Source organism: Danio aesculapii, chromosome 11, assembly GCF_903798145.1.
Source record: "Danio aesculapii chromosome 11, fDanAes4.1, whole genome shotgun sequence".
NCBI lineage: Eukaryota > Metazoa > Chordata > Actinopteri > Cypriniformes > Danionidae > Danio > Danio aesculapii.
Window position 1 is genome coordinate 456,276 of NC_079445.1, and position 16,043 is coordinate 472,318.

Sequence of the window (16,043 nt, forward strand, 5' to 3'; positions counted from 1 at the left end):
CTGCTGAGCGCTGTATACTATCATGATGTATTGATCATTAAGTGATAAAACAACACATGACACTGATTTCCCCATGTGTGCATTTATTGTTGAACGATCTCTGCATGTTATTCATCAACATAAATAAAGATGATTGGGAAAGACAGGAATGATCTCTTGTGAATGTCTAGATTTCCTCCTGTTCGGTTCGCTCTTTAGAGGAAACCCATCTGCTCATCAGCACCTCCTGAAACACAACACATATATCTATCATGATTAATCACGCACAGATCAATCACATCCACAATAAATAAAAGTTTGTTTTAGCATAATACATGTTTGTGCATTATTAGATTTATTATGTAAACGTGACGCACACACAAAACATAAAAGCAAAACTGTATTGTTACACAGATGTCTGAATTTCTGTATATCTTGTATCGTGTGTATATATAAATATATATATATATATTGTGATGTTTTTTTCTTCTTTAAATATTTCCCAAATGATGTTGAACAGATTCAGGAATTTCTCACAGTATTTCCTCTAATATTTGTTCTTCTGGAGAAAGTCTTATTTGTTTTATTTCAGCTAGAATAAAAGCAGTTTTAAATTTTTTTTAAAGCCATTTTAAGGTCAATATTATTCGCCCCCTTCAGCAATATTAGTGTTGGATTGCCTCCAGAATAAACCACTGTTATACAATGACTTGCCTAATTACCCTAACTTTACCCTAATTACCCTAGTTAGGCCTTTAAATGTCACTTTAAGCTGAATACTAGTGTCTTGAAGAATATCTAGTCTAATATTATGTGCTGTCATCATGGCGAAGAGAAAAGAAGTCAGTTATTAGAGATGAGTTATTAACACTATAATGGTTAACACTTTCAAATAATGGCCCATCAGTTCATGTATTTACTAACATGAACAAACTATTAGTAATACATTTATTACAGTATTTATTCATGCTTGTTAACGTTAAGTTAAATAACGATAGTTCATGGTAACTCATGGTGCATTAACTAATGTTAACAAGCACAACTTTGGATTTTAATAATGCATCAGTTTATGTTGAACTATGATTAATAAATGCTGTACAAGATTATTCATACTTAGTTAATGTTAGTAAATATGCTTAAAGTCCACATAGAACAGAAGCTGTGGTTTCGTATTGTGCTGCAGTTCCTAGAGGAACAGAATATTAAATGAGTAACCAATGGGCGTGGCTTGTTTTTTCTACTGTGAGCTGATTGGATGTAGTAAAGTAGGCGTGTCATTCAGAAAGATGGGGAAAAGTGTTTGGGGAGAGTTATTACAACCTAACAGACTCCTCCTCCTGCTCACCATTTCTGTTTGATGTCAAAACTGACAGCTGGAGGGGCGTGGTTAAGTATGTTAGCCACACCCAATACCTCAGACAAACCTAATCTGAGAATTTAACTGAAAGCAAACAGGAAGTGCATTTTTAGATATCAGACTATTGTTTTTCCCTTAATGACATGCACAGATGAATTGTTCAGTACAAAACTAGCAACATGAGCGAACCAAATTCTTTAGATTTCATGTGGACTTTAATGGACCATTACTCTAATGTGTTACCCTATTATGTTTTAAAATCTATCTCTGTTAAACATCACTTGGAAAATATATTTTGGAAAAATACTTGATTTTCACAAGAGGGCAAATAATTGAGTGTGTTTAAGTTATAATATTTGATGAATGTAATCGAACGTAAAGTGTGTCCAGTGGTCTGACCTGCACTGAGAAGCGTTTGAGACACTGAGGAGAAAACAGCAGATCTCCAGTCACATCTGATGGAGCGATGATGAAGCAGAGCATCAGTTCCTGCAGAGAGAACACACACACGCACGTGCACGCACGCACGCAGACAGACAGACAGACAGACAGACACACACACACACACATTACTGAAAAAACCTGAATTACGCTGTGTGATGCAGCATGTACGGGGGTAGGACAGTGAATATGACATTGTTTTTTTTCTGGCTGCTGCTATCAGTCTCACATTATTTTATTCACTCTTCTTAAAGTTGACTTATTTATCAATTTCGATTCCACTGAAGTTTATTTGTATAGTGCTTTTTACAATTATTCTTTCAATGTAGCTTCACTAAAGGTGCACATTATTGCATTACAATCAAATTAAGTTAAAATTATAATCAATTAAACGTTATTATATACAGAGTTGGTTAACCTGTGATTTTATAGCATAAAGGTGATGACTGTGAGCAGATATTTTTATTTATTGATCTATTTATGTGTTTGTTTTATTGCCATATCAGCAGCATTAGCTATATTCATGGTGACACTTGTACTAAATATTCAATATATCATTTACAATCATGACCGTTCCTTAATCATTCACTGAACAAATAACAAATATAAACAACAACACTGAAAAAGTCACACAAGTTAAAGGTAAATCTTCTAAAATCCCTCCAGAAGACACCTTCGTAAACATTTCCATTAACCACTTATGTGACAAAATAAATGGAAATATAACAAAGGTTACATTAGTTTTTTGCAATTGAATCCTTCTCTAATTGTGACAGACTATACACTATATATCTTGTTAGGTCCCATGTGGGAGCTGTTTGTTGATTGAGTCTTTGTGATTTGCAGAGCCTGCATGATTGCAAATTGGTGGGTGTGTCATCTCACCTGAGACCCATTATGTGGTGCCTATAAAGAGTCCGGCAGTCTTTCTGAGAGGGAGCTCAATTAGCCGGACGTCCCTGCCCTGGCGTTTTTGATTTATTTGAGTTGTTTTGAGCTCAGTTCACTACAATACACATGCTTTTCACTACTGACTTCCATTTATACTGACTTTGATTGCTTTAAATACGTGTGTTAATTATACTTTTTGTTAATAAATCATCTCTCTTTTCAATTTATCTGGTCTGTTTTGCCTCTCTAATATTGCAACTTGGATATATAATCGCTGGAAACACATGTTTAATTCCATTGTTTTTTGCTATGTATGAAGTGCAGTAGATTACAGCACATTTACTGTCACCCTACAGCCTGTGGGAGCATTTACAGATACATATTTAAATCTAAATATTATAATCTAAATATAAAGCAATCATGACAAACTATATATCATTTGAAAGCTTACAATTGCTAGTTTCCACATCTGGTGACTGATTTTATTATTACAGTTATTTATTGAAGATACTCAGAGTCATAATACATTACTTTGCTACAGCAATCCACATGTAAACATTTAGTTTAGATGCTTTTAGAGGCTAAACTCAAATCAAATACCACCTAACTGCCCATAATAATTTAGAATTGTACTTTACAAATATTGTTAAAAAATATCAAGAAATACAGTTCATATTCATTAAAAGATAGGGGGCGCTCTTGTATGGTCACCAATAGAAACTGAATGTCAACCGGTGATCATGTCTGGTACTGCAGCCAAACTAAATCTGTCTGAAAGCTCATTTTCTTCAGAGATATCAACCTCAAATTTAGAAATATCATTTGTTCAGATATTTAGCTTTGATTTTCAGTCAATTATAGGCTAAAACATGTTTTGCAAAACTAAAATGTTATGTATTATACTAACATACACATTCTTGGTTTTATAATGTGGTTATCGTATATATAGTGCTACAGAACTCAATGTGACTGGATTTATGATGTGGTTATCGTATATAAAGCACTAGATTAATAAATGTGACTGGATTTATGACGTGGTTCACCTTGGAGACGTTTCCAGTGGTTCTGCTGAGAGTGGCCAGAGATCTCCAGCTGAAGGGACGCAGAGATGATCTTCTGAAACACTCGTCTACTGTATCCACAACCACTGAATAACTGAACACAAACAAATAAATAACACTTTAATTACACTTAATAACACTCGTCCACTACATACACAACCACTGAACAACTGAACACAAACTAACAACACTTCAATTACACACCATTCAGTTAAAGCTTTGTGTTCAACAGAAGAAACACAGTAGTTTAGATCTACTAGAGTACCACACACCATGAGCAAATAAGAAATTGTTCATTTTAGGGTGAATTAACCCTTTAAGTTTGCTAAATATATTAAATTACATTACATTTTGCATAAATGTACTATATTTAAAAGAGTAATGATGTACAGTGGGGGAAATAAGTATTGTACACATCTCCATTTTTCTCAGAAAACATATTCTTGAAGGTGCTGATGACTTGAAATTTTCACCAGATATTGGTAACAACCAAAGCAATCCACATATGCAAAGAAAACCAATCTAATTAGATTACAAATGAAGTTCTGTGTAATAAAATGAAATGACGCAGAGTAAAAGTGTTGAACACATGAAGAAAGGGAGGTGTAGTTCGACAGTGAAAGCCCAGACAGCAGCTGAAATCTCTCAGTAGTTCTTCAGCAACCCTCTGCCTTTCCTCAGTGTAAATGAATATCAGCTGCTTCAGTCCAACATCTACATTAGCAGGAGGATGAAGATGAAACCATTTCAGCAAGACAATGATCCAAAACACACCCAAGGAGACTTTCAGATGCTTTCAGAGAAAGAAAATCAAGCTGTAGAATGGCCCAGCCAATCACCTGACCCCAATCCAATAGAGAATACTAAATAAAGCTCAGATTTGATAGATGAGACTCATTTGGGTTTTTACCAAAATATGGTCCAATTCCATGTCAACAGCTCCTTTAGAAATATTATTCCCAGGAAAATACATGACAATGTGTTCAATACTTATTTTTCCCGCTGTAATATAGTAAAGACCCTCTAATTTTGTGTTCAACAGATGAAATAAACTCATAAAAGTTTAGAAACACTTGATTGTGAGTAAATGGAGAGTAAATGTTCATTTTTGAGTGAACTATCCCTTTAAGTTTGTGAAATATACCTAATTTATAATGACATTTAAAACATGTAACAGAGTAAAGACCCTCTTTCTTTGCGATTAACCGAAGACACTGAATATTTTACACCCACTTGATTGTGAGCATTTTTGAGTGAACTATCCCTTTAACAGCACAACAGCTGAACATGATGTCTGCCTGAAACGCACCTTGCATGATAAAACGGTGGTCCTTTTCTGTAGAGCACTAGAGGAGAGAGAAACACAAACACTATCAGCGCATGACAATCTGAGATGTATATTTCAGCAGGCGTCCGAGTCGAGTGTCAACACAGCAGACGCTGAGAGTCTGAATTCACAGCCAAGACTCTCCTTTCCATGCGGTGTCAACGAGACGGCGGTACAGCGGGTCGGAGAGCGAGGAAAGCAATGCTTAATACAGCTGAATAATTCATCAGTGCGTCCTGCTGCTGTGTTACTGACACTACTGGAAAATCTTTGACCCGCTGGACTCAGTCAGATCCGGGTGAGCGATGAATCTTTCACAGACACACAAATAAACACTGGAGGATTCTGTGCCCTTACAGTCCAGTTTAACCCATTAATAGTTAACGAAGAAAACACATCTCTAATCATAATAGTGTTAATAACTCATCTCTAATAACTGATTTATTTTCTCTTTGTCATGATGACAGCACATAATATTAGACTAGATATACTTCAAGACACTAAAATTCAGCTTAAAGTCACATTTAAAGGCTTAACTAGGTTAATTAGGGTAAAGTTATGGTAATTAGGCAAGTCACAGGTCTGAAATATACTTGCGGTGGGGGCCAGATTTAAACACACCATTTACCCACAGCACATAAATGGTCAACTACATGTGATAAACCAAAAATAATGTGATTTTTAACTATATTTTTATTTATTATGACTCTGTTTTTTTCAATGGGTTAAAGTTATTTAAAATAAATAAATAAATAAATAAAGAGTTCTAGTTGTTTTACTGGCATGACAGTTTGTACAGTATTGCCATTTTTGATATGTATGAAATATGTAATATATGAACATCATGAAATTAATAATATGTACAGAAAATGAGAAATAAATGATGGAAAGGGGAATAAAAACAATATTGCTAAAAATTATAATAAATACAAGAATAAAAAGTGTAAATTATTTAAATAAGGCAAATTATTCGATGAACCATTTCTAATGGTGAACATGTATTTTGCAGCTAGTATAAATGTCATTTCGTCCTCTCCGAGTATTTAGTAAAGTCGTTTAGATTCAAGAATGAACTATTTAATGTTTCTCTCATGTTTCTTTCAAAGGCTTAAATAAAAAGCATTAAAATGCATACAATAACAACAGCTTTAGAAAGCAAAAGCTGAATCCTGGACATTTAAGGAGATTTAGAAACTACGGCCTGATGCATTTTTTTAAGTCCCAAAATGCACATCTCTGTGTGTCTGCAGAGCACGAGACTGTCTGAGGAAGTGTTGTTGACAGTTCACAGAACCAGCATTAGGAAATGTGCAGGGCGAGAGAAGATTTTCCGCTGGTTAATTGATCACGAATGTTTGGCAAATCCAAAAAAAAGGTGTAAAAGGTTGAAAATTTAATTGAATTTTGCCCTCAGCTGTATATTATTGGAAAGATTAGTCTTCTGAACACGTTTTATTCCACAGTTTTTGATTATGTAAGAAGAGTAGTAGATTACAACGCATTTACTGTCACCCTACAGCCTGTGGGAGCATTTATGGATACATATTTAAAACGTAATATTGTAATCTAAACATAAAGCAATCATGACAAACTATATATCATTTGAAAGCTTACAATTGCTAGTTTCCACATCTGGTGACTGATTTTTGATGGATATTACTGAGCAACAGTTATTTATTAATTTCCAACAAGGATACTCATCAGTCGTAAAGCATTACTTTGCTACAGCAATCCACGTGTCATTAAAAAAAAGATATATTTTTTAGATGCTAAATGCTACAAAACTACTCATACTACTTTAGAAATTAATGTCTACTTTACAAATATCATAAAAAGCATGAAAAGAGATGTTATTCAGTGCTGTTCAAACTGCATTTACTTTCATGATTTTATTTTATGTTCAAACTGGAGATCAGATTTATTTTTCATGTTTCATTTTGTATCTGAAATGATCCTATTATTATCTTAAATTGTTCTGAATCACTGTTGTTTGTTTCCTTATTCTGTTGGGTGTCTTTACTTGTCGTTTATCAAGGATTTACCAAGTCCTCACTTCAGATGAGCTCACAAAAGTGTAGGAATTGTGTTAATACAGCATTTTAACCATAAAACATAAGCTATATAAATGTTGATCTGAATAGTTTATTAATCACTTACTCTTAATGATCTTAAAAAACACCACCCACTCGTAAACAACTGCTTTGTTAATAATGAAAATTAATCATTACAGTATGAAAACAAAATCATTAAGCACATTTTTATGTGCTGATAGACCAGGAATACAGCATGTGTAGCTGCATTTATAACCTGCTGACTAAAGTAGAGTTAATGCTTAACAGATGATGAATATTTGCTAATGCTTAATAATTGATTTACAATGTGCAGTTATTATAAAGCATTACCCAGTGTTTATTACAGTGTATCAATTCACAATAGTTAATCCTACAGTATGCTGAAGCATTCATTAACAAAGAGTTGTGGATACTATATTCTGCATAGCATAATACAGCTACTATAGTATGGTTCAAAAAACACAAGCATTTACTATAAATTATTAAAAAAATTACAAGCAACTTTTTTTGTGTGTGTTTGTCTTACTGAAGTCGGTCCCGTATTTAACTCCAGACTTCGGCACCCAGCCTTTACTGCGGTAATAATGATACGCCGTGTAGGAGAAGCAGAAGTTTGGCTGCAGTGAGCGAAACATCGTCCACAGCTGAGCGACGGACAGAGGCTCCTACAGAAAACACAAGACTTACAATCAATAACGGCACTGAAATTACATTAAAACAACACTAAAGACTAGAGGTCCATCCATATTGTATTTTGATGATACCGATAGCTAGGGTGATGCGTACTTGCCAATATCCACAGATTTTTAGCCCATCATTGAGTCTATTTATTCACTTGTGTAAATGTGTGTACATCTATATTTATTCAGTTTTTAAGCTAATTTCAGTATTATTATTGACTAATTTGAAAATGTTCATATGATTTCTTTACAATACAGTTTGTACAGTAATATTTTCTGTCTTTTAGTAGATCTATTATATGAGAGACTTGCTTTGAGAGAGCCAAAACTCACCCCGTTATAATAAACTGACAAGCATCCGAGAGCATACACCAGAAAAAAAGCCTGAAACACAAAAAAACAAGAACAAGGAACTTATTAATAAAACAAATGATTCAGCCGCCCACCCTGCAGGTGTTTCACAACTGATCTGCTAACAAGTTCATGTTGGGATGTGTCCTAAATCACAGCGAACTCCGGCTAGCACACACACAGGGGGACGTCAGAGAAAGGTAAAACATACAGTCGGGATGATAAATTAAAGCACACGCATTCCTCAAGCGCTCGTGATTGGACTCCAGGGTGTATTTCAGTGCGGAATGAGGAGATGTGCTGATATTAATGAGATTCAGTGAGCGGGAGGTTGAATTAACACTCAGCGGAGGAGAAAAGACGTTCACAGCTTCTCCTGTGTGTATGTTTGAATTGGCTCCGCGCAATGAAAGCAAACAGCTGCAACAATAAAAGCCTATTTATCTGCGAGCTGACGGATAAAGCAGGAGCAGGAGACCACACTGACGGGGAAAACACACAGCAGGAATATCAACAGCGATGACTGAGAGGATTCTGAGAGTGTGAATGCATCATGCTGAGAAATATGCTTAATTTATGATGTTTAAAACATGTAACGGGGGAAAACCCGTTTTGTTTTTGTGTTCAACTGAAGAAAGAAACTCTTAATGTTTAACAACCACTTGATTATAAATAAATGGAGAGGAAATGTTGATTTTGGACAGAACTGTCCTTTTAAATTAGCTAAATATACCTAATTTAGGATATTTAAACATATAATATAGACCCTTCTTGTTTTGTATTCAACAGAAGAAACTCATAACAGTTTAGAAAGACTTGAGTGAGAGTAAATGAAGAGTAAATGTTCATCTTTGGGTGAACTGTCCCTCTAAGTTTGTGAAATACACCACAAGCCTGCTGCTGAAAGCCGGTTTAGGGTTTTACCCCAGTAAATTCATGCTTAGTTTGAGCAAACTCTTGAGTTTTCAGGCTCAAGGAGGCGAGTTGGTTTTGATCTCGTTTTCTCATCATGGTAACGTCCGCTGTATGGTAAATCTGCTCTGGAGCAGGTTTAATAATGAGATCACACACCCAAATTGGAGCAATCAGCTAGGGCTGCATGATATATTGAAAAATGATATCGTTATGGCAGGCGCTGTGTGACGCAACAACACATGATGAAACACTGTTAGATTCCAGCGACAAAACACAACAGAAACTTTAAATAGTCACTGCACTGCCAATGAAATGGTCAACGATTTTAATTAATTAACATTATTAATAGAGCACTAAGGGACTGATGTTATTGGAGTCTCAGTTCTGAAAGCGTCTGCTAGTTATCTTAAGATCTGAGGTGAATGATCTGCTTCTGCTTTCAGTATGGCTATAAATGTCACGTTAAACTGTATTCCAACTCACATTGGAAGCTTGTAATTCTCTGCATTTTGTATTTGTTGTTGTATATCTTGTAGGGCTTTGAGATTAAGAAAAGCACATCGTATTTAACATTTATTATTATTATTATTATCACTTAAAAACACAAATCACTTGAACCCCTGATAACTGCTGTTGAAGCTATATTTTATAATATATTTAAATATTATAATTGAGCTTTTAATTGTGCTCCTCGCATGCAGACTGAGGTTGACGGGCCACTCACCTCTTCATAACTGAGCTGCAGGTACTCCAGCATGGGGAACGGGTTGATTCTGCACACCAGCTCACCTGGCTGATCCTGACCAGAGGAAAACCATCATCATTAATCACCTCTCCATATACAACAGTGTGCTCTAAAACAAGACTAAGCTGAGTCAATGTGAAGGATAATATACATCAAGCCTTATACCACTGCTGCTGATAAACCTGTCCAGCTTTATTCTGTGATAACCATTGGCTGGATGTACATTATCCCCATTATTACAAGCCTGCTAGCCACAAAAGTTAACAATTACACATAAAACATTGATCTGAGATCACTACGACTGACTGTAAACAGACACAGATATTCTGACTCTGATTGGCTGTTGTCATTTCTCATCTTGATTTCTTCCACTAGCAGAACAGCAACTACTGGCAGAGGCGGGGCTAAAGATAGTACAGCCCCGTCTGATTGGTCAAATTTGGATAAACAACCAATGAATTTCTTAGCACATGAAATAAACATAATTTATGGCACATCTCTAATCGGCAGAGTGAATTGTGATCCATTGTTTGGCCTTTCCATCTCTAGCTTTTGATTTTATAAATGAAATGTGCAGTTTTATTTACAGTAGAGTCGCTCTCCTGGGTTAATTGTTCATTATGCTCGTCTTCAGACTCCACCAGGACATATTCATAGGTTTGAGCTTTTTGCATGGTCGATCTGTTCATGTGCTCCTCATCTGCTCTACAGCCACACTGAGAAGTCCAGTCATCATGTTTTTTGCATTTCTCATCGGCTTGTAAACTCTGGTCCAGTTTTTCAGGACAGATTTCAGCCAGAGGATCATAAAGTGGGTTTCCCTGCCGCTGAGGCGGTGCAGACTCAGTCTGATCTGGGACTTAAATCTGTGTCCATGGTTTGGTCCATTAGTGATCCGTCAGAGTTGGATTTTATTACTGGCTCTTGCTGTTCTTCAGTGTTAAACTCCACTGGTTCTGTGAGGATCTGCAGTGCATTATTGACTGATTCCTCCTCCAGATCCTGCATCACCAGAGCCGCACGAGCCAAGCTGAGGCGCTGCTGATACCTGCAGGAAATTACAGCAATATTAGTATTTGGATATGTTAAACGGAGCCTTTTCACAAGACTGTTATGAGGCGATTAACACTCATCAGCATCTTAATAGTGAGATTTAAAAATTGCATGTCCATTTAATATGTATTTCTGTATGTATTATATCATCCTTGCATCAATGTGATGCAGGATGTGTATGGGGGCAGGACAGTAAATCTGACATTATTCTCTCATGTCCGCCATTATCAGTCTCACACTATTGTTTTCCTCTTTCTAAAAGTCTTGATAACACCATCCTGCAGTTTTTCTGTCATTATTTCAGCAAATAATATTGTAAAATAATGATTTGTTGTACTCTCATATTCACTGCGCTCTGAGTTTACCAACTATGAGCACTTCTTCTGCTGAGAAACACGCTAATGTGAAAAGGCATGTAGGGAAAAAAGCTGCTTTTCAATGCAGACAAATAAGGACATGTAGAGTAGGAAAAGAAAAAAGCAGTACAGAAAAGAAAATGGTTCTACTATACATACATCAGGTCTAAAAAATAAACATGAGAAAACAAGAATACAAAAGCACAGACTGAGATTAAATGTTTAAGGTTTATCTTGGAGTCAACATAAATACAGTGAGATATACAGTTATACAGTGAGTATGGTCTTACTCTGATGAAGAAATCACAGGTAGGCATCTGTCACCAACATCTAAAAAGCAAATCACAACACAGCAAAATCATAAAACACATATCAATGCTTTACTTTTAAAACAAATAAAAAAGAAAGTAAATAAGAGCAGATTTGATGCCTATAAGATCCACAACAATGACATATGCTGTCAAAACCTACATTTCCACTGTGGAGAGATCATATGCTCAGATCTGGATCTGGAGAAAACTCCTTTCCCAAAGTAACCCTTCAGCAACAAGAACACAACACAATTAAGCTTTGGTTAAAATGTCTCAGTCAACACGGTAAACAATTCTGGTTTAATATAACCACATTCCCACATGAAGATATATATTGTATGAATTCATGGTAAACACTGTCATGTTTTTGATCCATACTATAGTAAAGTACTGGAATTAAACAGTTGTAGTGATTCTACAGTTGCTATGGTAACACAACTACTGTAATCTGTTAAGGTGATTCTGCAGTTGCTATGGTAACACAACTTCTGTAATCTGTTATGGTGATTCTGCAGTTGCTATGGTAACACAACAACTACAGTAATTAATCTGTTGTGGTGATTCTACAGTTGCTATGGTAACACAACGACTGTAATCTGTTATGGTGATTCTACAGTTGCTATGGTAACACAACTACTATAATTAATCTGTTATGGTGACTCTACAGTTGCTGTGGTAACACAACTACAGTCATTAATCTGTTGTGGTGATTCTACAGTTGCTATGGTAACACAACTACAGTCATTAATCTGTTATGGTGATTCTACAGTTGCTATGGTAACACAACTACTATAATTAATCTGTTATGGTGACTCTACAGTTGCTATGGTAACACAACTACAGTCATTAATCTGTTGTGGTGATTCTACAGTTGCGATGGTAACACAACTACTATAATTAATCTGTTATGGTGACTCTACAGTTGCTATGGTAACACAACTACAGTCATTAATCTGTTGTGGTGATTCTACAGTTGCTATGGTAACACAACAACTACAGTAATTAATCTGTTATGGTGATTCTACAGTTGCTATGGTAACACAACAACTACAGTAATTAATCTGTTGTGGCGATTCTACAGTTGCTATGGTAACACAACAACTACAGTATTTAATCTGCTGTGGTGATTCTACAGTTGCTATGGTAACAACAACTACTGTAATTATTCTGTTGTGGTGATTCTACAGTTGCTATGGTAACACAACAACTGCAGTAATTGATATGTTGTAGTTATTCTTTAGTTATAATAAGCTGACTGTTCAGAAATGAGTGAATGTGCGAATATAAAACCACCTTTACCTTAACGAATCATCATATATAAGCGATTTTACTCTCGTAAAACCACAGTTAATAGAAGTGGTGGAAAGAGTACTGAAAAAGCATACTTAAGTACAAGTACTATTACTTACCTAAAAATGTAGTGCGAGTAAAGTACCTGTTCTAAATATTACTCAAAGTATGAGTAAAAAGTAGCCCTTTAAAGTACTCATGAGTAGTGAGTATTACGCTGTAAAACGCTGATGCATTTACATGTAACATGTCCAGCAGGCACATGTCATAAGATGTTAATATTAGGTTAGATTTAGGTTGTGATGTCAGATGACCTAAATTCAACGTCTAGTCAGCGTCTAAGGACAATGTTATTCAGATGTCCAATAACGACAAATGACGTTGATATTTTGTTGATTTTAGGTTGTTAGAAGTTGACCAAAATCCAACCTCAAGCCAACGTCTTAAACCAACATCATATTGATGTCAAATACTGACATTTATTTACCAGGTATGGCAACCAAAATCCAACGTCTGATAGACGTCATAGTGGTAACATCGACACAACATCAAGCTGTAACATCATTAGACGTTGATATATGGTTGATTTTAGGTTGGATGTTGACGTCGGCATTAGGTTAAGTTATAACGTCAACCCGATTTTCATTTCCAAACAAAATGCAGCATCCCCACAACGTGAGTATAACGTCAATCTGACGTCATGTTGATGTGTCTGCTGGGTGTTTAAGGCCATTTCGGTCATCATACAGTAAACATCCGTCATCTTGTCATCAGTGACATGCATCTAAACAATCTCTGGGTCAATGCGTGTAAAGACTAGGACATCTTGGACACTTTCAATGCTTCCAAACAGTTAGCTGCAATGTAAAGCGCACATGTCTTGAAGTAGTTCATTATGATGTGATTTACCTTCTATGTGTGATCTGATTGGAGTCGCAGGACTGATTTCTCTAATCCTCATAGACAAGAAAAAAATAAAGTAGTGACTGCAGGTTGAAGGAAAGTAGTGGAGTAAAAGTACAGATACAGCACTAATCATGTACTCAAGAGAAAGTAAAAGTACACATTTATAAAACTACTCAGTAAATTACAATTCCTGAGGAAAAACTACCCAATTACAGTCATTTGAATATTTGTAATGAGTTACTTTACACCACTGGTTAATAGTGACAAAGCACAATCCTGGTGTTATCCGCAAATAAAGCTGTTAGTATCAGCAGCTGTCCAGCAGTCTATTAAGGTAACGTTGGTTTTATATTGGCACATTCGTTCATTTCTGAACAGTGACAGCTCGTGACTCGCTCTCTATATTGTTTATTACGCTACTTTAAATCTTCGGTCGTGTAAATATGACTTTAAAATACCATCAGCTCTATTTGACTGACTGTGAACAATGCTGTACTTTAATAGTCATTGGATTATAATATGATTTCACTATTTAATATGTGCAAATAAAACAACTTTACACATCTGAGCAGCCTCACCCTGTGGTACAGATGCTGTATATGAGCAGGGTTTGTGACGGACACATGATGACCGATAATCTCTGCTCTGCATATGAACACATGATCTCCATCATCTGCGGCGTTCAGCGGGACAGGAAGAGCCGCTTCAAAACACTCATAAACCCTCGCCCGCCGCTTAGGAGCCTGAAACACGGCATCCGTCATGGAGAACTGGCTATTTCGGTCACAATTACCACATTGCACACTTTACAGATGTTATTTCTTCATCACAAATGCTTGGAAGATCCAACGAAAAGCATGTGAGCTCTGGTGTCGCAGCAAATACAGTCCGTTCGTAGCGGTAGCGCTGCAGAAAACAGTTCCGGATTTACAAGATTCTGGTTAAGTCGAACATAACGTAATCAATGCTATTAAATAATACAAATAAATGAGCTATATTTATTAAACTTACAATCTGTGCAATTTATTTCAATACTTAAAAAACCTGGAACACTGTACTTTCACGCGATAGCCAGTAGAGAGCAATATTTCCTAAATAAACACTAGTGTGAGCGAAAAATACATACAAAACTGTCAACAAAGTACTTGGTTTCCCCTCATTTATTTATACTATAGTAATTTTAGTCAACAATTTAGTGTACTTTAACCATATAGTAAAGTACTTGAATTAATCTGTACTTGTATATGCTAGTTGCAATGATAACACAACAACTAGGCCTATAGGATATAGAAATCTGAACAGCTAAAAGGTGTATTTAACAACATCACACCACAGTTTACTGTTGTAAAAACTGAAGTGTACTACAGTATTTGTTAGAGTTTATCATTCTAAATACTACAGTATGCTGCACCATTCGTTAACAAAGAGAATTGCCTGTAATTCACTTTAATGTATAAGGTTAAAAACAGTGGAGGGTTTATTATACATTATACTAAAGTGTTTTCGTGGGGGTTTCCATTCTATTCTCAGAGTAACAATAGCCACATCAGTTTCATGATATTAAAACAGAATATCTAATGCCTCAATACAGAACCTTTGTGTAATGTCTGTATATAAAGGCTTTAGTTTCACTAAGATGTGTAAATATATTGTGCATGTACCGAATACAGATTTTGTGTATTCTGTCAGTGACAAAGGTACATTTTAATGTGGCTGTAAATGCTCTTATCTGCACACACACACACACACACACACACACACACACACACACACACACGCACACACACACACACACGCACACACACACACACACACACACACACACACACACACACACACACACACACACACACATTATCAATGACAAAGAAGCTGTAGCAGCTTTGTTCGCAGGTTTCTCTAAGAATGAGTGATGTGATGTGTGTGTGTGTGTGTGTGTGTGTGTGTGTGTGTGTGTGTGTATTTTCTGGTTGTGGGTGTCTGGAAGAGATGCTTCACTCACTCTGATCTTTACTGAAACCACAGCTGTGTCTCTCCTCTTCATCATTCTGAGCAAAACCACAGCGTTTGGGCCGAACATGGGGCATTCCATAGGCAATTATTTTTACATTTTTACATACAGTTATATGTGGGTTTAGCATGTAGAGTTAAACGTGAATGTAAACAGAACCCCAAATGGAGATTTTATTAAAGTTTTATCATCGTTATTAGGCCTGTGTGATTTGGGGAAAATATCTAATGCAGGTTTTTTTGACAGATTGCGATTTGATTTCTCTTTAATTCAAGCTGATTTGAATGTAATTCAGGC

The 16,043-nt window shown here is 35.9% G+C and overlaps 1 protein-coding gene across 1 annotated transcript; it reads right to left on the bottom strand.

Annotated features, from left to right (window-relative positions):
• Nucleotides 1-66: 66 nt before the first annotated feature.
• On the bottom strand, nucleotides 67-14,617 carry tsen2 (TSEN2 tRNA splicing endonuclease subunit). Its single transcript, XM_056468443.1, is given in 12 exon segments — nucleotides 67-226; nucleotides 1,736-1,825; nucleotides 3,712-3,823; nucleotides 5,039-5,075; nucleotides 7,655-7,793; nucleotides 8,142-8,192; nucleotides 9,799-9,873; nucleotides 10,407-10,677; nucleotides 10,679-10,867; nucleotides 11,519-11,558; nucleotides 11,700-11,766; nucleotides 14,314-14,617. Coding segments are annotated over 12 exon segments (1,317 nt in total). The 5' UTR covers nucleotides 14,500-14,617; the 3' UTR covers nucleotides 67-166.
• Between the last annotated feature and the right edge of the window lie 1,426 nt (nucleotides 14,618-16,043).